At 44.3% G+C, this 23,717-nt stretch overlaps 1 protein-coding gene across 1 annotated transcript; it reads right to left on the bottom strand.

The window, feature by feature from the left end:
* Positions 1 to 323: 323 nt before the first annotated feature.
* Positions 324 to 1,142, bottom strand: LOC125512439 (pectinesterase inhibitor 8-like). The gene has a single exon (XM_048677536.1). The coding sequence runs from the start codon at positions 1,066 to 1,068 to the stop codon at positions 526 to 528; it is 543 nt and encodes a 180-aa protein (XP_048533493.1). The 5' UTR covers positions 1,069 to 1,142; the 3' UTR covers positions 324 to 525.
* Positions 1,143 to 23,717: the final 22,575 nt, after the last annotated feature.

Below are 23,717 nucleotides of genomic sequence, written 5' to 3'. Positions count from 1 at the left end.
CTCCGCAGGACAACACTACCGAGACAAACCTTATAACGAAAAATCCAAACCCGAGGAATCAGAACACCACCTCTCAACGATAGGAAGCAACCATTGGCACGATGCCGAGGTGGGAAGACCTTATTCTACCCTGGCGACGATACCATCATCTCTTGTGACCGCCGAGCGAAGGCAAAACATAACTTTGTTCCTAACCCTACCACCGCCAAGGCCACCACCGAACCGAAAGTTCAGCGTCCTTGCCCCTTCCCGATGTCAGTGCCTAAGGCGGAGGGAAAAAGGGGCCGCAACCTCGTCGGTAAAGATTAGATGATTAACTCGCTTTATATTGTGAGACGAGAAAGTACTTACATAGATATTGCTCAGGATGCGAACAGAAAGAAAAAAAGGTGACACTCAAAACATGCGAGTACCCTAAAGAAGACGTCGACATTAAAGTAAACCACACACTTTTAAAGGTAAACCACACTCATATAGTAGCACGTACTACTTTCACACGTATTATCTCCAAGTTTTGGTCGTTCTTCACTGGATGAGGTTGGTAATAGCCGTACAGACAACCGCTATCTGCACCGCGTAGGAGCTGTGCTGCGCGACCGGCGACGGGACACCGGCCTGAGCGAAGGCGTCTTCGCACTGGTGCGCCAAGGACGTGGCTTCCCCGGCCTTCTCCTTCCCGGCGGCGTAGTCGCGGTTGTTGATGTCGTCCTGTGCTTCGGCGAAGGCGAACCCCATGCTGTCGTACAGCTCCTGGCACTGCGCCAGCGCCCCCTGCGCCCTGGCGTCCGTGCCGTGCTTGGCCAGCAGGTCCTTGATGTCGGAGACCGCGTTGTCGGCGTCGACGACGCCTGTGAGAGCTGCCACCTTGGCCAGGCCCCAGGTGTCCGCGCTGGGGCTGTCGTGGTGCTTGCCCAGCTCCGACACGCAGAAGTCGTAGTCCACGCGCCCGTCGCTGCCGGCCGCCGCCTTGCACGTCGTCACCACCGTTGCGTCGGCGACCCCGCTCGCCAGCGCGAGGACGGCGGTGAGCGCTGCAGCCGCGAGAAGACGAGCCGTAGATGGCTTCATGCTTCTTGTTGCTTTTGTTTCGAAAGGAAGCGACTAATTAAGTTCGTAGACGCCTCGTGTTTGCTCGGACGGAATTGATATGAGCTAGGAGTAGGACTGACGGACTGAATCTTGTTGCCTTTATAGGCGCGGCTAGCAGAAATGCTGAATAGTACTGCTGATTGATTAATGGGCCTCAGTTGTTAGACCCAGGCCTATTTGGACCAGCTGCGGTAGAAAAAGGGTCGTGCTAAGATTGGGCTGCAAAACGCTAAAACCATTTGGGATTTGAGAGCATGGGAACGGGAGTGACCTACGCGCTGCGGAAGAAGCGAGCGTACACCCCCGCTCCAACCCCCCCCCCCCCCCCCCCACCCCCCCCCCCCCCCCTTTCGCGCACTGCTGGGCCGGGCCATGTGCGGGCCGGGACACCGCCTTGTTTTTTTCTTTTTTAAGTAATTTGGGATATCAAAAAGTTTTAAAATTTCAGGAAAAGTTGCTAATTTTAATAAAAAATATCAAGATTTCAAAATGTATTCATGATTAGAGAATAATGCTCAGGAATTCAAAAACTGTTCATGAATTTGTAAAAGATGTCCACAAACTCAAAAAATATTCATGATTCAAAAACACTTTGCTAATTCGAAAAAAATTCACGAATTTGAGAAAAATGTTCGCTAATTCGAAAAAAATCGTCAATTTGAAAAAAAAGTTCGCGATTCAAGAAAATGTTCACTAATTCGAAAAACGTTCACAAATTTTAAAATAAATGTTCACGTCTCAAAAAAATATTCGCTAACTCGAAAAATGTTCACGAATTTGAAAAAAAAGTTCATGATTCGAAAAAAATTACACTAATTCAAAACATGTTCACAAATTTGGAAACAAATGTACAAGATTTTGAAATTTTAGTTTATAATTTTAAAATGTTCATTATTTAGAAAAAAATCATGAATTCAAAAACATGTTCATGAATTCAAAAACATGTTCATGACTTAAGAGAATGTACACAAATTTCTAAAAAAATGTTCAAAAATTTAAGAAAATGTTCACAATTTCGAAAAAATGTTCGTGAGTTATAAAAAGTGTTCACGGTTACAAAAAAATGTTCATGATTTTGGGGAATGTACACGAATTAGTACAAATAAAACCACAGTTTTGAAAAAATGTTCATCATTCCAAAAAAAAAGTTAACGACTTAAAAAATAAATCATAAATTAATAGTTTTTTGGAAATTGGAAAAAAAGATTAAAAGTGAAAACATATAAGTAAAGAAAAAAACAAAAGAAAACAAAAAGTAAAAAGGAAAAACAAAAACGAAAAACCTGGGTCAGGGAAGGTTCTAGAACCTTCACAAAACTGGTTGGGGGTAAAACTCCGAAATGGGCCGGCCCATGTTAACAGCGCATGGGAACGCAAGGGAGAAATTCTAAATGCTATTTGGCGCCTTCAGCGCCGTTTTCTGCGGTTTCCGCAAACGGGCGCACACCTCCACTTTGCGATGGGCCGGCCCATTATATTTTTTTCTGTTTCTAAACTGCAAAAAGCGCGTGCACAAAACCGATGCGAGTTGTGATTCAAACACGCGACGCACGAGACGAGAGTAAAACGGGATAATCACCAGGACACCTCGCCTATTGTGATCACATAAATGTTTTCTCTTCTTCTAAAAAGTACATAAATGTTTTTTCTTCTTTTGTCCTTTCACTAGCAAACATGCCCGTGCGTTGCAACGGGAGAAAAAATCACTCCTCATACACACACTCAACGATATAAGCAAATTCCTTGAAAAACTTTCATGGATGTCATACAAAAAACAACATGATAGGTAGAGTTGTAAAGGTGGGATGATTTTTAAAGTGTACTGAAGTTGTGTGCAATTTATTAGACAACATAATTATCTACCTAGCACAAATGCTAGTGCTCTGTAACGGAAGAAACAAACTCACGCACACCCATAGTGAGTCATCTGTGTTGTCACTTCTCTTCGTCACCATCTTCCACTTGCAAATAAATTCATAACTTGGAAGTGATTGAGTCACCTATAATAGTAGAAAGTAGAATAGCATATACCTATTGTCAGCTCTCACGTACATCACATGAGATTCAACAAAAACAACATCATCAGAAGATTCAAAAGTAACATAGTCACTTTTGACAATCTCCTCCACGAGTCTGTTTTTGATGTATTAGTGTGACCCCATATATTCATAGGTAGATGTAACACCCCGGATGTAATTTTCCCAATTTGTACTCCAACTCTTGCCGTTTCCGGTGTTAAGTTAATTTATTTCCTCGGGTTCGGGTTCTTTGTCTCCGTGTGTTGTTGTCGTTGTCATGCATATCATATCATGTCATCATGTGCATTGCATTTGCATACGTGTTCGTCTCATGCATTCGAGCATTTTCCCCGTTGTCCGTTTTGCATTCCGGCGCTTCGTTCTCCTCCGCTGGTCATTTCTAGCTTTCTTTCGTGTGTGGGGATTAAACATTTCCGGATTGGACCGAGACTTGCCAAGCGGCCTTGATTTACTACCGGTAGACCGCCTGTCAAGTTTCGTATCATTTGGACTTCGTTTGATACTCCAACGGTTAATCGAGGGACCGAAAAGGCCTCGTGCGTGTTGCAGCCCAACACCCCTCCAATTTGGTCCAAAACCCACCTAACTCTGCTCCATTATCTAGAGCGTTCGATCACGACCGCGTGGCCGAAAACCGCACCTCATTTGGACTCTCCTAGCTCCCTCTACCTATAAAACTAGACCCCCTTCGAATCCGGATCTTCCCCCTCCTCGAAACCCTAATTTTCGTCTCCGCGCGGCCGGACATTGTCCGCCCCGCGCCGGACGTCACCGCCGCCCCAACCGGGAGCCGCCATGTGGCACTCCGCCGCCAGCCGCCGCCGTGGCCCGGGAGCCCAGATCCAGCCCCCGCGGCCCGCTCCCGCCCGCCGCCACCTACCGCGCCCCGCCGCCGTTGCTCCTCCCGGCCCGCGCCACCGCGCCGCCCGCGCGCGCCCTCGCCGGCGGCCACCTCACCCCTCACCGGCGACGACCGCGGCCGCGCCGCCCCGTGCCTCCCGGCCAACGCCACCGCCAAGCCGCCGCCGCCCCGCGGATCTCCGCCGCCGACGCCGCACCCTCCGGCCGCCTCCTCCCTCCTCAACGCCGGCTCCGGCGAGCTCCATCCCCGCCGGTGAACAGTGCGCGCCGCCGCCTCGATCTGCGTGCCGGGTCAACCCTAGATCCGGTGGTAAATTTCGTCTAAGTCCCTGAAATTCCAGATCCAAGTGCTCCTGTTCGTGGCTCCGTAACTTTGCATCCGTAGCTCTGATTCATGCACATATCATATAAAAATGTTCATCTCAGAGAGTACATCATTTCATTTCATTGCATCATTTTCATTTGAGTTCATCTTGATGCCCGAAATGCTGTTAGAAGAGGGCTACTTGAGTTAATTGTCAGATCTGCTACTCCATTTAGCTTTTTGTCATTTTTGCCATGATTAATGTGTGCATGATATGCCCTGATGCTCTACATGTGTTTTGGTAAAGGTTTTGTCATCTTTCCAAAGGTGCAACCCATGTATTTTTGTGATGTGTGAGGTGACTAGTGCAAGCTTGTAAAGTGGTGCACTTGTTAATTCTGTTTTCAGGGACTTAGCAATTCCACTAAGTCCTTGAGCTGTTTTTCTCATGATGCCATATGTTCATGTTGTTTCCTAGTGATCCGTGCCTCTTTTGAGGATGATCAGTAAGGATGTTTTGTTAATCTTGTAGTGCTCTATCCATCCATGTCTTTGTTTGCAATTATGGAGCACCCTAGCTTGAGTCAATCGAGCTCTACTTTTGCTACTTTGTGAATCTGGGCAGATTGTCAACATGTTTGCAATTTTGCCGGTGATGTTGTAGTTGATCCGTGCATGCTATGCTATTGTTCTTGCCATGTCTAGAATGCATTTTGTGCCTTCTTGATGGATGTATGCTTGTCTTGCCATGACTTGCACTGTAGGGAGTGCATCGAGCTCGTAAACATGCCTACTTGAGTTATATTTCAGCATGTGCCAGTTTTCACTAAGTCTAAAAACTGATTATGTTTTTGCCATGTTCACATGCTTGCATTTATATTTTTTGATCCCTTTTGTCTCAAGGTCACTAAGGGACTTTTGTTAAGCTCTTTGAGTAGCTCCATGCCATGCTTTACTTTGCCATGTTCAGATCCTGTAGCATGTAGTTTTGTTGCTCCAAAGAGGGCTACCTGATCTGAAATTCCAGACAAGTGTTGATTTCACTAAGTCTGAGATCTGTTTGTCATATGCATTTTTGCCATGCTTGTTTGAACCTGTTAATGGATGAATTGGCCGTAGCTCAGTGCTAGATTTTTGTTAAGCATCTTGAATGCATCCCTGCCATGTATTTTTTTGTCATGTTCGGGTGCTGTAGCATGTTCATCTCATTGCATTTAGATGGCTACTTGCTGTAAATCGCAGAACGTGACCATATTTGAATCGCTTGCCTTTTCCAAACCGTAACTCTGATTCCGGCGTTATTCATATCGTTTTCAAGCGATTTCATCTCATCTTTCCAGTGGCACACTTGGTTTTCCAAGTTGAGGCCAGGTTCATGCATTTCCTGTCATATCTTGCATTTTGCATCCCGCATCGCTTTCCGGATAGCATATCATCATTGCATCATATTGCTTGGTCTTGCATGTGGTTGATTGTATCCTTGTTGCTTGTTTGTCTTGTTTGGGTAGAGCCGGGAGACGAGTTCGCTAACGAGGAGCCCGTTGAGTTTGCTTTTGAGGATCCAATCAACTCTGAGAACTGTGTAGGCAAGATGATCATACCCTCGAAATCACTACTATCTTGGCTATGCTAGTTTGCTCGCTCTTTTGCTATGCCAATGCTACGATGCCTACCACTTGCTTGCAAGCCTCCCAAATTGCCATGTCAAACCTCTAACCCACCATGTCCTAGCAAACCGTTGATTGACTATGTTACCGCTTTGCTCAGCCCCTCTTATAGCGTTGCTAGTTGCAGGTGAAGATTGAAGGCCGTTCCTTGTTGGAACATTTATTTACTTGTTGGGATATCATTATATTGCTATGTTATCTTAATGCATCTATATACTTGGTAAAGGGTGGAAGGCTCGGCCTCTCGCCTAGTGTTTTGTTCCACTCTTGCCGCCCTAGTTTCCGTCATATCGGTGTTATGTTCCCGGATTTTGCGTTCCTTACGCGGTTGGGTTATAATGGGAACCCCTTGATAGTTCGCCTTGATTAAAACTTTTCCAGCAATGCCCAACCTTGGTTTTACCATTCGCCACCTAGCCTCTTTTTCCCTTGGGTTACCGGAGCCCAAGGGTCATCTTATTTTAACCCCCCCGGGCCAGTGCTCCTCTGAGTGTTGGTCCGAACTGAGCTGCCTGCGGGGCCACCTCGGAGAAACTTGAGGGTTGGTTTTACTCGTAGCTAGTCTCATCTGAGTGTGCCCTAAGAACGAGATATGTGCAGCTCCTATCGGGATTTGTCGGCACATTCGGGCGGTGTTACTGGTCTTGTTTTAACCTGTCGAAGTGTCTTGAAAAACCGAGATACCGAGTCTGATCGGAACGTCTTGGGAGGAGGTCTATTCCTTCGTTGACCGTGAGAGCTTGTCATGGGCTAAGTTCGGACTCCCCTGCAGGGATTTGAACTTTCGAAAGCCGTGCCCACGGTTATGGGCAGATGGGAATTTGTTAATGTCCGGTTGTAGATAACTTGAACCTTAACTTAATTAAAATGAATCAACTGAGTGTGTTACCGTGATGGCCTCTTCTCGGCGGAGTCCGGGAAGCGGACACGGTGTTGGAGTAATGTTTGCACATGTTGCTCTCTAGTTTCTCGCTCGCGCTTTGCCTCCTCTTCTCGCTCTCTTTTGCGAATAAGTTAGCCACCATACTTGCTAGTCGCTTGCTGCAGCTCCACTTATATTTACCTTGCCTTACCTATAAGCTTAAATAGTCTTGATCACGAGTGTGCAAGATTGCTGAGTCCCTGTGGCTCACAGATTACTATTACACCAGATGCAGGGCCTGATGATTCCGCTCCAGGAGACGCGCTTGAGCTCAAGTGGGAGTTCGACGAAGACTCTCAACGTTACTATGTTTCTTTTCCCGATGATCAGTAGTGGTGCTCAGTTGGGGGTGAACGGGACCGTGTCGCTTGTTGGGTTATCTTTTATTCTGGCACCGTAGTCGGGCCATGAGTGTTTGGATGATGTAATGTTATTTATGTACCTTGATTGACGTGGCGAGTGTAAGCCAACTATGTTATCTCCCCCTTATGATTTATATTACATGGGATGTTGTGAAGATTGCCTAACTTGCGACATATGCCTTCAATGCGATTATGCCTCTAAGTCGTGCCTCGACACGTGGGAGATATAGTCGCATCGAGGGTGTTACAGTAGAGGCACAATGAAATTTTATTATGCACGCACAACCGTTGATATATTTAATCGGTCCACAACGGAATTTATTTTGTGTTGTTAATTCCTTAATAGTGAATTTTTTCTTTCTTATTCTAGTTCCCAGTGAATTTTATTTTCTCTTTAATTCCTTCCTTTCATGCTTCACATAATTAGCAAAATTTATTCTTTCTTTTATTCTTTCCTTCTGAAATTTATTTCTTCTTTTAATTCCTTTGTTCATGCCTGGTATATAATAGGGAAAATTATTTATTCCTTCTTTAATTCTTTCCATTAATTCCTTCCCTTCCTGCCTTATCATAAAGGATGGAATTTTTTCATCTTTTTATTATTTCCTTTAATTCCTTCACTTTTTGCCTCATAATAAGGATGAAATTTATTCCTTTTTCTTTTCTTTCCTTCCATGCTCATAACAGCAGAAGTTACTCCTCCATTAATTCGTTTCCTTAATTGAACTTTTTTAACAAAATTTGTTTAACTCATATAAAAGATATCTTCCTCATCTTTCTTCAACAACATAATAGGCAGGTGGAGTGGTTAGTGCGGGCAGACTATGTCCTTATGAGCTGGGTTTGATTACCATGTGGAGCACTTTATTTTTTGCGTGTTGGCGAAGCGCATATCAAAAAAAAGAACGACGTACGAAAAAACAGGTGAGGCACAAAACAATTGATTGGACAAAAAAAGATGGAGAAACAATCCTCCCTTTAATATTAGGTAGAGATTAAGTAGAGATAGAGATAGAGATTTGTTTCTTTTCTTTTGACTTTTTTCTCTGTCGCTTTTTTTCAAATTGGTGAACATTTTTCAATATTGATGAACATTTTCAAATTTGTTAACTTTTTTCCAAACTGATGATTTTTTTAATTGGTGAACTTTTTCTTAAAATCGATGAACTTATCTAAATTTGTGGAATCTTTCAATTTTGTGAACTTTCTCTCAAAATCGGTGAACTATTTTCAGTTTGTCAACTTTTTTTCAAAACTGATGAACCTTTTTTCAAATTTGATGAACATTTTCCAAATTTGTTAACTATTTTTCAAAATCAAGGATTTTTTTTTTCAAATTTCTTGGTTTTTGTTAAAAAAATGATGAACATTTTTTCAATTTTTTTCATTTTTTTTCCAAATCTATGAATTATGTTTCAAAATTGATGAAGATTTTTCAAATTTGTGAACTTTTTAAAAGTTGATGATTTATCTGGAAAACAATAAAAAAAATCAAAACCGCTGATTTTTTTCAATTTGTATTAACCTTTTTAATATATGTACTTTCTTCAAGTTTACTTTGTATTTATTGCGAATTCCTTTTCACTTTATCTTAAAAAATAAACATAGTAGATTGGGTATATATCCTACATGTTAAGTGTATTGAAACAAGGGTCAAATAGTGTTTTTGTCTTCGAAATGGACAGTTAGATGAGTTGGCGCATTGGTTGTTGTCTTGGCTACACAGATTGTCATTTGGTGATACAATCATGGTTCTCCCTGAATCCCATTTGTTTTTAGCAGTATTAGCAAAAACGGCACGTGCGTTGCTACGGGAAAAAAAATCATAATGTTCAATGCCCATGACCATATTTTGCTGCATTTCCAAGATACACTATCATTCTCATTTTTCGTGAAATCGTGATTTTGTTTTGAAAATTGTGAACATTTTTTTAAACTCGTGGACATATCTGCAATCGTGAACATTTTCAAATTCGTTAACATTTTTATAGAATTTCGAACATTTTCTAAAATCATGATTTTTTTGAATTTATGAACATTTTATACTGTTTGAAAACATTTATTAAAAATTTGTGCACATTTATATTGAATAGGCGAACATTTCTAGAACTGACAGACATCTCTTTTGGAAATTGGTGGAACAATTTTTAAAATTCACGAACATTTTTTTGATTTAATGAACATTTTTTGAAATGCACGATTATTTTTTGAATCTGCGAACATTTTATGAATCATTAAACTATTTTGTAAGAGATGAACAGTTTTTGAATATTTTAGGAAATTTTCAATTCATGAACATTTTTTGAATTTGCAAAATTTTGTTCAATTTCATTAACATTATTTAAACACAAACTTTTTAAAAACATCATGAACATTTTTTGATTTCCTGAACATCCGTTTTCAAAATTGCAAACATTTTTTAAAATTACGAACATTTTCGGAATCCACAAACTTTTATAAATTATTAAACAGCTTATTTCAATTTCACATTTTTAAATTTTAAGAAGTTTTGAAGTTGCTAATTATTTAAAGGAGAAAAAAATAAAGACGAAAAAGGAAAACAAACAATAAAAATGTAATTCAAAAAACAGGCCGCCGGATATGGGCCGGCCCAAATAGGTGCTCTTGTCGTCTCCCAGCATGTAGAGCGCACTATAGAGGGTTCCTACTGGGCCGGCCCAAACAGGAATTCCCTGTGTGAAACGTTTTTTTATCAATTATAGATGGCCGGTGGGTAATATTTTGTAACTTTAGTAAAAGTTTCGATGACGTATCACCAGAAGCAATATCCCATTTATTATTAGGGACGATAGGCGGATTAACCTTTTTCTCCTCCGTGCGTTTGCTCGGTCGGCCTGCTACACGTGGTTTGCGGGCGCCAGTAGAGGTAACCGGTGCAGAACATCAGTGGCAGCCCAAAAGGAGCACAGCTACACAAGCCCACAGACCTCCTCTTCAGCGCCCTCTGCGCCGACTCATTGAAACATTTACAAAAATAAATTCTTATTTGTCGATTAGGATAATTTATGCAAATAATAAAAAAGTAATAAGGAGTATTGAACATTTTTTCTAAGTGTTTTAAAAAAAATTAACCCTAGACCAATAGGTAATAATCCTTATTAATTGCGTATACTTTGGAAAATTTATCCGATCGACACATAAAAATTATTTCTATGCACTTACTTAATAATACGTTATGGGCTTTATAAAACCCCCCCACAAAATTAGGGTTCTATAATACTCCAAGTAACAAGTAAGCAATATTAAATATTTCCAATAATGATTTTGGAGAAGTCATATTATCTCCTCTCATATTTGATTTGATGAATCATTGGAAATATTTAAATAGATTCTAGATGAAATCCAACTTCAAATTCTAAAAAGGGAATCTCCAATTTTAAATAGATTCCTCCATGAAATATTCTTCTGCCACAATTGAGAAAGTCATTCTATTCTCACTCGTCTATTTGAATGCGGTTTCAGAAAATTTCAAAAGAGTCAAAAAGAAATGAACGCCCTTTGAATTCTTGAACAAATTTTCCAACCATAGTTTTCTTTATTAGATAACATGTTATCCAACTTTTATAACTTGGTTTGAAAATTGTAAAACAAGAACTCAAAAAGTTTTAATTTCCCCTGAAAATCACAACAATTCAATCATTAATATCTTATAATTAACATTTCAAAATTGGGATGTTACATATAGCAAAAAAATGGTAGCAAGTAAAAAGTAACCAAAGTAACAAGGTCCAGAAAGGTAGCCCAATCCATAATATTGCTAAGGACATGCCTGAGATAATTATAGTGACAAAGAGCTCTTGTGGACACATGGGAATTTGTCAAGTTACTTTCTCCACAATTCATTGACTCACATTCATTGCTTTGATAAGTTGTTATGTGGGTGGACCAGAAGTAAGGTGTTGTTCTTGCTTAACAAACAACCTACTTATGATTATGCCCTCCATGCAAGCATCCGCAAATACAAGAGAAGAATTCAGATAAATCTAACCATAACATGAAACATATATATATATATATATATATTATGAAACATATATATCATGAACATCTCCGAAACCGAGGTTTAGGTTTCAGTACTCCGGCAACCCATCATCTACAAACTAATTCCACAATGCCTTCCCCTAGGCCCAAACATGGCGAAGTGTCACGTAGTCGATGTTTACACGACACCACTAGAGGAAGAATAACATAACACGTCATCGAAACATTGAACGGAAACCAACTTCACATGATTAATTATAACAAGACTTCTCCCATGTCCTCAATAACAAATAGAACTACTCACAGATCATATTCATGTTAATGATCAGAGGAGATAAATAAGTGATTAACAATCTGAACATATAATTTTCCACCAAGTAAACCAACTAGCATCAACTACTAGATGTAATCAACACTACTAGCACCCCTAGGTACCAATCTAAGGTTTGGTACAAAGACTGAAAGTAAGGGAAGAACTAGGGTTTGGAGATGATATGGTGCTGGTGAAGATGTTAATGTAGATGAAGCCTTCCACGATGAGAGGAGTGTTGGTGATGACGATGGATTTGATTTCCCCCTCCCGGAGGGAAGTTTCCCCGTTAGAATGGCTCTATTAGAGAGCAAAATTGCTCCGCCTCGAGACGGCGGCGGAAGGTCATGAAAGTCTTATCTGTATTTTCTTTAGAGTAAATGGCTTCATATAGGTGAATATGCGTAGCAGTGGACCTCCATGAGGCCCGCAAGCCACCTGGGCGTTCCCTAGGGAGTAGGGCGCCCCTGTCTTGTGGCCCCACCGAGGGTTTTCTCCGATACTTTTTTCTCCCAAGATTCTTATATATTCCAAAATAATTCTTCGTAAATTTTCACGTCATTTGGAGCTCTAGAGAATATATATCTATTGTACCTTTTTCGGGCTCAAAATCTAGCTACCGGCAATCTCCCTCTTGTGATATATCTTGCAATTTAAAAGAGAAAAGGCATTATAATTGCATCACAAAGTTGAATATAAATCTAAAATATATTAAATAACAGTAGGAAAACATGATGCAAAATGGAAATATCAACTCACCCAAGCTTAGACTCTACTTGCCCTCAAGCGAATACCGAACTCAATAAACATGGCCACAAGTTTAGAGAGAGAGAGAGGTGTCGATAAAAAGAAAATACGGACATGGCAACATCATATTTATAAGCATCATTATAACAACAATTAGTCATTCATAAAACTTCCAATGATCAAGTAATAATATATTCACAAGCTAAGGTATAAACAATAAACTCTTTTGGAAACTAAAAAACTGTGTTTTCAATCATTCAAGCAATTACAATCCATCATACTTTCGAGAAGAGTCTATGTAAGGGATTTTGATGTGGTAAACTTTACATGCTCAACTAACATATAGTCTTCTAGTGATTGCTGGTACTCAAAGCATATTTTTAGAGCAAACCGTTTCCATTGAACACAAAGGAGGATGGGGGTTTAGGTCACCACCCAACTTACTTATTATAGGAATAATTGTCAAAAATAATAACTCATGATCATGTATATTCAACTGGATAACTGAGGTTGGAACAAAGGATATTTTGACTCATGCACAAAAGTAAAATTTAAAGAATAAAAGATAGACCCTTTGTAGAGGAAAGTAGAGGTTGTCATGCGCTTTTGATTTTTGGATTGCAGACTCTTAACGTAAAGTAATTTCACTTTATATTGCCACTTACGATGGCAACATTTATTGAGTAGTTTGTCGCTTTTATTTCTTCACCATCATAAGATCGTACAAAGCTTATTTTATGTTCCAATGAAAGATGTGGTGGACCGATGACAACTTACTTGAAGGATCTTGTTTAATCCACAGGTAGATGTGGTGGACTGATGACAACTTACTTGAAGGATCTTGTTCAATCCAAAGGTAGATGTGGTGGACCCACTACTGCGGGATGCTGCTAACGCGACTCTACGATCAGAGACCCTTCGAGAAACTGTGTGCAATGCAATAATCACAAACGGTGTTGTATGAAAACCGTCAGAAATGTATAAAATGTTTGCGATGACGGATGCATCAAACACGGTTCAGGTTTTATTTGCGTGTGCGATGAAGGGCATACAGTTCAGTTCAATGAACTGTTTGCGATGAGGAGGAACAAAAGAAATGGGCAACCAGATGAAGGCGTGTGCGATACACAACATACGGTTCACTCGGATGAACTGTTTGTGATTAGGCAACACAAAAGAAACGGTCAGCCAGATCAAAGGTGTGTGCGATATACGGCATGCGATTCACTCAGATGAACTGTTTGCGTTGAGACATGAGAACAGAAACGGTTCAAATGAACAAGATGTGTGTGATACGAGGCAAACAGGTCTGTAATCGGAGACGTGTGCGAAGACCGATAACAACACAGACGATTACTACTAACAAGCCGTGTGTGTCATCACCGGGTTCCATTGTTTAGCCCGTGTGCAATGTGATTTTCTTTGTCCGCACAACATCTACGCTCTGTCTACAGCATCAACATATATACTTAAAAAGACAGCATTGCATAACCAAATTAAGCATACAATTACACAAGTGACTACACACATAACATTTCCACACACCAAAGAAAGCAATTACATGCATACTAAAGTAGGAGAAACGAGGATCTAATCATCTACTTATTGTTGCGACGATGCTTGCCATTGCTCTGCTTCCGGCTGGATCCCTGCCGTTTTGGGGCAAGGAGGGACTTCCTCATGTCAACAATCCGCCTGTACATGTCGTAGCTCGTGTACGCCTCCTTGGCCGTGCACACGACATGAGCTTTGTCGAGTTTCTCCATCCAGGCCGAGTGCCAGGCACGCTTGTCCTTGTTGCACGAATCCTTCACGTCTCTGTAGTAGGGGTCGATGATGGCCTCGGCAAGGTGAAACAGTGAGTCCTTCTCATGCTCCTTGCTGCCCCTGATCTTGTATTGGCCCTGGATGTCGACAAGATTCTGGCAGGCGATGCCTGAATTCTCGAGCGCCTTTACATCGTTGGTGATGTCCACCGTAGCGAACATGTAGTGGGGGCTGTTGACAAACCTGGCGAAATGCTCGCAAGGCCTTGTGGCCAGGCAGTAGTGGTAGACGAGGACGTGGTGGCGCACATGTTGGGGAACGTAGCAGAATTTTAAAATTTTCTACGCATCACCAAGATCAATCTATGGAGTCATCTAGCAACGAGGGAGAGAGGAGTGCATCTACATACCCTTGTAGATCACGAGCGGAAGCGTTCAAGAGAACGGGGTTGATGGAGTCGTACTCGACGTGATCCAAATCACCGAAGATCCTAGTGCTGAACGAACGGCACCTCCGCGTTCAACACACGTACGGAGCGAGGACGTCTCCCGCGCCTTGATCCAGCAAGGAGGAGGGAGAAGTTGAGGAAGAGGGCTCCAACAGCAGCACGGCAGTGTGGTGGTGATGAAGCTGCAGTACTCCGGCAGGGCTTCGCCAAGCTCTTATGGAGGAGGAGAGGTGTTGGGGAGGGGAGGGGCTGCACCTTGGATGTTGTGTGCAGCCCTCCCCTCACCCCTCTATTTATAGGGGAAAGGGGAAGGGGGCCGGCCCCCTCTAGATGAGATCTAGAGGGAGGGCGGCGGCCAAGGGGAGGGGGGCTTGCCCCCCCCAAGCAAGGGGGCGCCCCCACTTAGGGTTTCCCCCAACCCTAGGCGCATGGGCCCTAGGGGGGTGTGGCGCCCCAGCCCACTTGGGCTGGTTCCCTTCTCCATACAGCCCATAAGGCCCTCCGGAAGAGGTGGACCCTCCCGGTGGACCCCCGGAACCCCTCCGGTGGCCCCGGTACAATACCGGTATGCCCCCGAAACTTTCCGGCGACCATATGACAACTTCCCATATATAAATCTTTACCTCCGGACCATTCCAGAACTCCTCGTGACGTCCAGGATCTCATCCGGGACTCCTAACAACATCCGCTAATCACGTATACAAGTCTTCCTAACAACCCTAGCGTCACCGAACCTTAAGTGTGTAGACCCTACGGGTTCGGGAGACATGCAGACATGACCGCGACGACTCTCCGGTCAATAACCAACAGCGGGTTCTGGATACCCATGTTGGCTCCCACATGCTCCACGATGATCTCATCGGATGAACCACGATGTCGAGGATTCAATCAATCCGTATACAATTCCCTTTGTCAATCGATACGTTACTTGTCTGAGACTCGATCGTCGGTATCCCAATACCTTGTTCAGTCTCGTTACTGGCAAGTTGCTTTACTCGTACCGTAATGCATGATCCCGTGATCAACCACTTGATCACATTGAGCTCATTATGATGATGCATTACCGAGTGGGCCCAGAGATACCTCTCCGTCATACGGAGTGACAAATCCCAGTCTCGATTCGTGCCAACCCAACCGACACTTTTAGAGATACCTGTAATGTACCTTTATAGTCACCCAGTTACGTTGTGACGTTTGGCACACCCAAGGCACTCCTACGGTATCCGGGAGTTGCACAATCTCATGGTCTAAGGAAATGATACTTGACATTCAGAAAAGCTACAGCAAACGAACTACACGATCTTTGAGCTAAGCTTAGGATTGGGTCTTGTCCATCACATCATTCTCCTAATGATGTGATCCCGTTATCAATGACATCTAATGTCCATAGTCAGGAAACCATGGCTATCCTTTGATCAACGAGCTAGTCAACTAGAGGCTCACTAGGGACGTGTTGTGGTCTATGTATTCACACATGTATTACGATTTCCGGATAACACAATTATAGCATGAACAATAGACAATTATCATGAACAAAGAAATATAATAATTACAATTTTATTATTGCCTCTAGGGAATATTTCCAACAGCACACACATCTGGGCGACGACGACCTTGGGACAAGACCCGGCACGAGCACGGGTGTACCCGAGGTCGAACCCGACCACCTTGTACTTCTCCTCGGCAAGCAACAGCTCCATGATGTGGATGGAGTGCTCCGCCCAGCCCAGGTCGTTGGTGTACACCACCGAGAGGTCCATGAACCTTCTGTGGGTGTGCATCACGGCACACATGGTGAACTGCTGCTCATCATCGGCAGCCACTCAAAGTGCCATTGGAGCCGCGCAGGATACCCTCTAAGAATTTCTCGTGGTGGGTGTGCTTCTTGCAATGGTGGGGCGCGATCGAAAGGTTGAAGAGACACAAGGGCAGGTTAAATGGCCGCTGTAATAAATGGGGGCCGACTGGCCTGTAATCGTCATGTCTTGTCACGGTGTTCATAGCGGAGGATTCTAGAATCCAGGGCATGCTTGACAACACTGCACCCCAGGCGTGGGCTCGAAGAGCCTGTTCCCGCGCTACCGCGTTGTTTACCGCGCAAGCTTCCCGCCCGGCTAGTTTGGCCACACGTCGGCTAGAAGAGGGACAAATCGTGGGAGTTTATTGGCAAAAAGCTTTGTAAAAACAAAGTGTGTGGAATGACTTTGGTCATAAGTTTACCCTTGGGTGATGAGGTCAAAGTTACATAGAAGGGTGATGATGGACACTCGAGTGCGATAATTAATTCTGTGCTCTACAGTGCACACGGTGGAAGAAACCAACTGTGTGCAATATTGTCGAAGATCGCAGCCGAGTTAGCTATATAGATCATGTGTTGTGAGATCGACAAGGTAAACTGATTCGAGAATGGTTAATAAAATCTAAGACCATTGCATATTAAGGTCAAAATAGTGCTAGCAATATACGAGTCTCATACGATGCCATTTCAACGATTGTACCACAATAGCTCGAAATGTTACAAGGTTCAAATTCCAGAGTTATATGGCTCAAATTCGAAGATTACAAGGTTCACACTCATATTAGAAATGAAATTCAGCTCATCAGCTGCAAACGCTCGCGCTGATGCGCTGAACATGGATATCAGAGAGGTTCAAAGTTCAAACTAATATCACCGCCTCTAACTCTGGCTTCGAAACCTCACAATTTTTGCAAAGGGGCCAGCCACTAAGAAGTCATGTATGGGGTTGACCCGATGACTTCCGATTACTCTGTCATCTGAAGTTCCAAAATGAAATTCAGCATTTTTGGAGCCTACTCCATTCTGCCACAGGCTCTGGCGCTGATCAACAAACCATTCATTTTTGCGAAATAAATGCAGGGCAAACCTCATTTCCTTTAGCACCCTTGCTCTGAGAACAAAGAACCTGGCGAATATAATCTTCGGTAAGGTCCCTCGGTAGGAGTTCAAAGTAATTTCTAAGTGATGTAGATCTAGGCATTCGACGTGATTGCTATATTGTATCACATTATCCACCACTGGGCCTAATCTTATCTGCAAAAGAAGAAAACGTGTTAGTGCCTACATGCAGTATTGAACATTACTACAGGACTAGCTATTTGGTTTGCAGGATTTGTAAAATGCACTAACATGCCATCTTCGATCTGACATGATTAACATGGGCATTTGATTACATTATAGAAAAATGTAGCATTTTTCACAAGAGGTTGGAGTGGATGAAAAGTTCCCTAAGAAAACTAGTACAGATGAATCCAAAGGAGAAATGCTTATTGAATGTAACCATATGGATCAAGCAACCAATATGGGGGGGGGCATGTATGTACTGAAATCCTCCAAAAGAACCTTTAGAAATTGTAGTACATTGTCATTGTAAACTTGGAAAAAGGTGTCACAAATTGAACTCCCTTATGGTTAACATTTAATAGGAAAGGAACATCACCTCGATATATAGCTTCTCCAGGCACGGAAAGCATCTCAGGAAAGTGACAACTTGCTCCAGGTCGGGCCCGATAGATTCTAGTGCCAAGACCTTCACTGTGCGCAGGTTCGGGGTCAAGCTTGTCGGAATCATTTTCTGAATGACAGACAAACATACATCTTCAAAATCAGAAATAATGTTAATTTGTAGGAGAGGTAGAAGGCGGCTGTTGTACCTGAACGGGTGTGGATCCAATAGCAAGTTCGGAGTATTTGTCAGACGAGTAGCCCACCACTGTCAATTTCAGCGTATAAATGACATTGATTCTTGTTGGACCTTCTTGATCAACTACAAGTAATCTCTCAAGTGCAGGTGTGTCCTGGATGACCATACCGTGGTCCACCTTTTGTGATGTCTTCCTGCCGCACCAGCAACACACATAAGTAGTCCGGAGAGTCATGGAGGTGACGTGGAAGGTACTCAACCCATTGATCGCCTGAAGACAAAGGTACTCGAGTGCAGTACAACCATGGAGCAGGCGCTCCATGTCACCCTTTGAGAGGCAGACGGCGACGAGCTCGAGGTGCTTTAGTCGTGGTAGAATAAGAGCGGGCGCATCATTAAGGGGCGGGAAATGGCAGTTCCTGAACTTGGCGACGTGTAGCGTGGGCGCGAGGTGGAGTTCGGACGTTGGCAGCGAGCGCATATGCCCATCATCAAAAGTGAGCTCCTCGAGCTGATCTAGGACGGGGGATCGGAACCATTCGTCAAGCTTGGCTCGGTCCTTGCCGTTGGAACGGAACTTGCCCATTCCAAGGCCTTTGGTTGGGCCAAGGTGACTGCCAAGGATCTTGGAGAACGCATCCAAGCTTTTGCGATAGCCATGGCAAAGCTCGTGGGTGTCGATGAGGTCGAGAGGGCTGGAGTTCCATAGGGGGCGCCACCGCCGAGAAAGGAGGGTTGTCTGCGCCCCATATTTGATTGGGAGGAGGGAGATGATGACTCTCAACATATCATCGGGGAGGCTGATGATTAAGTCTAGGCCTGCTGGAGTTGCTTGCGGTTCTAGCTCATCCCGCCTCCGCTTGTTGGCAGCCCCGTTCTCCACCTCCGGAGTCTCCTTGTCAGCGGCGCTTTCTGATAGAAATGGGAGTACAGGGAATATTTAGTTAAAACATGGCAATAGAGAAGTGTATTAGTAACTATAAGTTATTAGGTAGGAATATAGTAAGAAAAGGGAATAATAATTGGTTGCTTAAATACTACACAATTCATTTGACATTGCTGGGTAAGTCAACATATGTAGATAGTTGAAAAGAAAACTTACTTCGAACAAAGTCTGGATGGATGATTTTGTTGGGGAAGTTAGCATATATCTCATGACCAGGCCCTTCTATGTGCAGTGCAATTTTAGTTCCAGCTTTCAGTACATAAAACTTTGCAATTTCATTCCAAAAGCCAGTGCCAAAATAGGAGTCACCACGTTCATCAAGTCTTACAGTAGCAACGATTGTAAATCCATGGTTTGCGTGCAATATGACATTCGTGGAGCCTTGATGTATGTAAAGGGAAAAATTGTGCATTACATAATCTGTTGCATAGCAAGTGAGGGAGTCCTGGATTAGGGGGTCTCCGGACGGCCGGACTATATTCTTTGGCCGGACTGTTAGACTATGAAGATACAAGATTGAAGACTTCGTCTCGTGTCAGGATGGGACTCTACTTGGCGTGGAAGGAAAGCTAGGCAATACGGATATGCATATCTCCTCCTTTGTAACCGACCTTGTGTAACCCTAGCCCTCTCCGGTGTCTATATAAACCGGAGGGTTTTAGTCCGTAGGACAACATACAATCATACCATTGGCTAGCTTCTAGGGTTTAGCCTCTCTGATCTCGTGGTAGATCTACTCTTGTACTACCCTTATCATCAATATTAATCAAGCATGACGTAGGGTTTTACCTCCATCAAGAGGGCCCGAACCTGGGTAAAACTTCATGTCACCTGCCTCCTGCTACCATCCGCCTAGACGCACAGTTCGGGACCCCCTACCCGAGATCCGCTGGTTTTGACACCAACATTGGTGCTTTCATTGAGAGTTCCTCTGTGTCGTCGCCGTTAGGCTTGATGGCTCCTTCTATCATTGTTAGTGATGCGGTCCAGGGTGAGACTTTTCTCCCCGGACAGATTTTTGTATTCGGCGGCTTTGCACTGCGGGCCAATTCGCTTGGCCATCTGGAGCAGATTGAAAGCTACGCCCCTGGCCATCAGGTCAGGTTTGGAAAATTAAGCTACACGGCCGATATCCGTGGAGACTTGATCTTCGACGGATTCGAGCCTCTGCCTTGTGCGTCACGCGGTCATGATGAGTACGATTTAGCTCTACCATCCGACAGTGTTCAGGGGATCGCACCGACAGCTGCTCCGACCCTCAATTCGGAGCCAGTTGCGCCGTCCATGGACGGGTGGATGGACCCCGCCATGGAGGCCTTACCCCCATCGACGATCGAGCCAAACATCGACCTTACTCTGCACGAGAGCCGTGTTGACAAACTGCCGGATCTCTCTCCGGCCACGGACTCCGAACCGCCTGCGCCCGTTCCTAGAGAATCCAATTGGGCGCCGATCATGGACTGTACCTCCACGGATATTTTTCAGCACTCGCCCCTTGGCGACATACTGAACTCATTAAGGTCTCTCTCCTTGTCAGGAGAATCCTGGCCGAACTATGTCCGGCAGGATTGGGATGTGAATGGCGTCAAAATTCACCGCCCACCCACCACCCACTTAGTAGCCACTGTCGATGACCTAACCAACATGCTCGACTTCAACTCCGAAGACATCGACGGTATGGAGAACGATGCAGGAGACGAACAGAACCACTGCCCACAGGGCACTGGACGCCCACTTCATCACATGACGTATACATGGTGGACACACCAAAAGAAAACGACCACGAGGAACAGAAGGATGCAATGAAGGGTTGTCCCCTCGAGAAGCAGTCAAAGTGGCGGCGTAAGCGCCGCTCCAAATCCCGCCTCGGCAAAAACAATGATCATACAGACCCAGCGTTAGAGCAGGGTGAACCATCGCTGGACCACGACAACACGGAGAATCAAACCGAACAACCCGATTCTGTCAAAGATAACAGTCTGGATGACATCACACCGGACAGACACCCAGAGCAACAGAGCGCCCGTCAAAGGCTCATGGCCACCGTGAGGAGTCTAAAAAAGCAGAAGCAAAGGCTCAAGGCTGCACAAGACACACTTAAAATCAGATGGAGTAAAGTACTCAATACAGCAGCGAAGTACGGCAGTAATTGCCCCACCAAGAGCTACCCGAAGCGGAAGTTGCTACCTGAATTTGATGAGGAGGCCTTAGATCCCCCGCAACCAAAAATTAAAACGGCCACCTGGCCGGATAGACGACCTCACGGCCAACATAGAGCGGCAAACAACGCCGCACATAAGCCAATACGCGATCCACGCGAGGGCTCGCATCAAAAGGACGGCGCAACCAGATCCATCTATGGACCACGCAAGTGTGCTCCAGCATACGATGCAACACAACAAACATCCGAACAAGATGGTAAACCCAGATACAAGGGTGCTGCACACCCCCTATGTTTCATCGATGAGGTGCTGGACCATGAATTTCCAGAGGGATTCGAACCCGTAAACATAGAGGCATACGACGGAACAACAGACCCTAGGGTCTGGATTGAGGACTATATCCTCCATATTCATATGGCTCGAGGAGATGATCTCCACGCCATCAAGTAGTTACCCCTCAAGCTCAAAGGGCCAGCTCGGCACTGGTTTAAAAGCCTCCCCAAAAACTCCATTGGAAGCTGGGAAGAGCTCGAAGATGCTTTTCGGGCAAATTTTCAAGGGACTTATGTCCGACCTCCGGATGCGGATGATTTGAGTCATATAACTCAACAGCCCGGAGAGTCAGCCTGAAAGCTTTGGAACAGGTTTCTTACTAAAAAGAACCAAATAGTCGACTGTCCGGACACCGAAGCCTTGGCAGCTTTTAAGCATAGCGTCCGCGGCGAATGGCTTGCCAGACACCTCGGCCAAGAAAAGCCAAAAACAATGGCAGCATTAACAAGCCTCATGACCCGCTTTTGCGCGGGTGAGGACAGCTGGCTAGCCAGATGCAGCACCAGTGACCCAAGTACATATGAAGTTAGAGATGAAAATGGGAAATCACGACGTAGCAAAAATAATAAGCGTCAGAATAAAGAAGACAGCCCGAAGAGCACGGCAGTAAACGCAAGATTCAGAAGCCTCGGCCAGGTCAGCAAAAGCCGCCCCCTAAAGGCGCCAGAGATGAACTGTCCAGCCTGAACAAAACTCTGGACCAAATATGTCAGATCCATAGCACCTCTGGTAAACCCGCTAATCATACCCACAGAGAATGTTGGGTCTTCAAGCAGTCCGGCAAGCTGAACGCCGTACACAAGGGGGATGATACACCAAGCGAAGACGAGGATGAGCCTCTCAAGCAAGACACTGGGGAACAAAAGAAATTTCCACCAGAAGTCAAAATAGTAAACATGTTACACGTGATCAAGGGGATAAATAAAGTGGCACTCCTAGAGAAATATGCCCAAGGGCCTATCACCGCGGAATCCTGCCACTGGTCGGCTCAACCGATCACTTTCGACCATCGGGATTACTCAGCAAATATCCGGCATGCAGGATGGTCTGCCTTGGTATTAGACCCAATAATTGACGGATACCATTTCACACGAGTCCTGATGGACGGTGGCAGCAGTCTAAACCTGATATATTAGGACACAAGCCGCAAAATGGGGATAGATCCAACGAAAATTTGCCAAAACAATACTACCTTTAAAGGAGTAACGCCAGGCCCAGGGGCTCACTGCACGGGCTCCCTGCTACTAGAAGTTATATTCAGCTTCCCCGATAACTTCTGTAGCGAAAATTTAACCTTCCACATTGCTCCGTTCCAAAGTGGCTATCAAGCACTACTTGGACGCGAAGCTTTCGCTCGCTTTAACGCAATACTGCACTACGCTTCCCTCACGCTTAAGATGCCCGGTCCACGTGGCATCATTACAGTAAATGGAAATATGGAGCGATCCCTGCGCGTGGAAGAGAATGCGGCTGCCTGGGCAGCCACACACTAAAACGACCTCACCAACTAAAGTATTCGATAGGTCGTCAAGACCATGGACACGGTTAGACGAGTCCGACGCACCTGTATGTAATTCGTACAGGTTTGATGGCCACACCCCTATCACAAATACAAGGGGCTCAACGCGTGCAGACAAGTGGCAATTTTTACTCATCTTGAATTATACATGGTTTTTTTAAAAAAGCCTACCTTTTTGCACGACAACTTTTCACCTAAGTTCCTCTCTTTTACAGATGACCACCGTGCTACACCCGTCCAGGATACGGCACAATGGAGACACAGGCGCAGACGTGCAGCAGGGACCCGTTCCAAGGATTCTTTTTAGATTAAGACCCTGCGTCAACCTTTTTTACTGTCTCTTGTTGATACACATCCCTCGGATTCTCAGTAAAATTGAGAAGGATGCTGGCGTCTTGGCATGTGGCCACGTCAGAATAATGCACGTACCTGAACACCAGGGGCTTCTTACAAAGGGCACTGATTAGGCCCGGTTCATACCATAAAGACCGAATACCTTAGGGAGTGTTCAGCGTCGCGAGTTTGGCCCTATATGCATCAGCTCCGAATCATGTCTTTGGTCAAATGTTGGGTTTGC

Source organism: Triticum urartu, chromosome 6, assembly GCF_003073215.2.
Source record: "Triticum urartu cultivar G1812 chromosome 6, Tu2.1, whole genome shotgun sequence".
Taxonomy (NCBI): domain Eukaryota; kingdom Viridiplantae; phylum Streptophyta; class Magnoliopsida; order Poales; family Poaceae; genus Triticum; species Triticum urartu.
Note: the sequence above shows the minus strand (reverse complement) of the source record. Positions and strands in the feature narration are given on the sequence as shown.

Excerpts from the sequence above, each read along its gene's own strand:
- LOC125512439 (XM_048677536.1), bottom strand. The coding sequence starts at position 1,068 with ATGAAGCCATCTACGGCTCGTCTTCTCGCGGCTGCAGCGCTCACCGCC.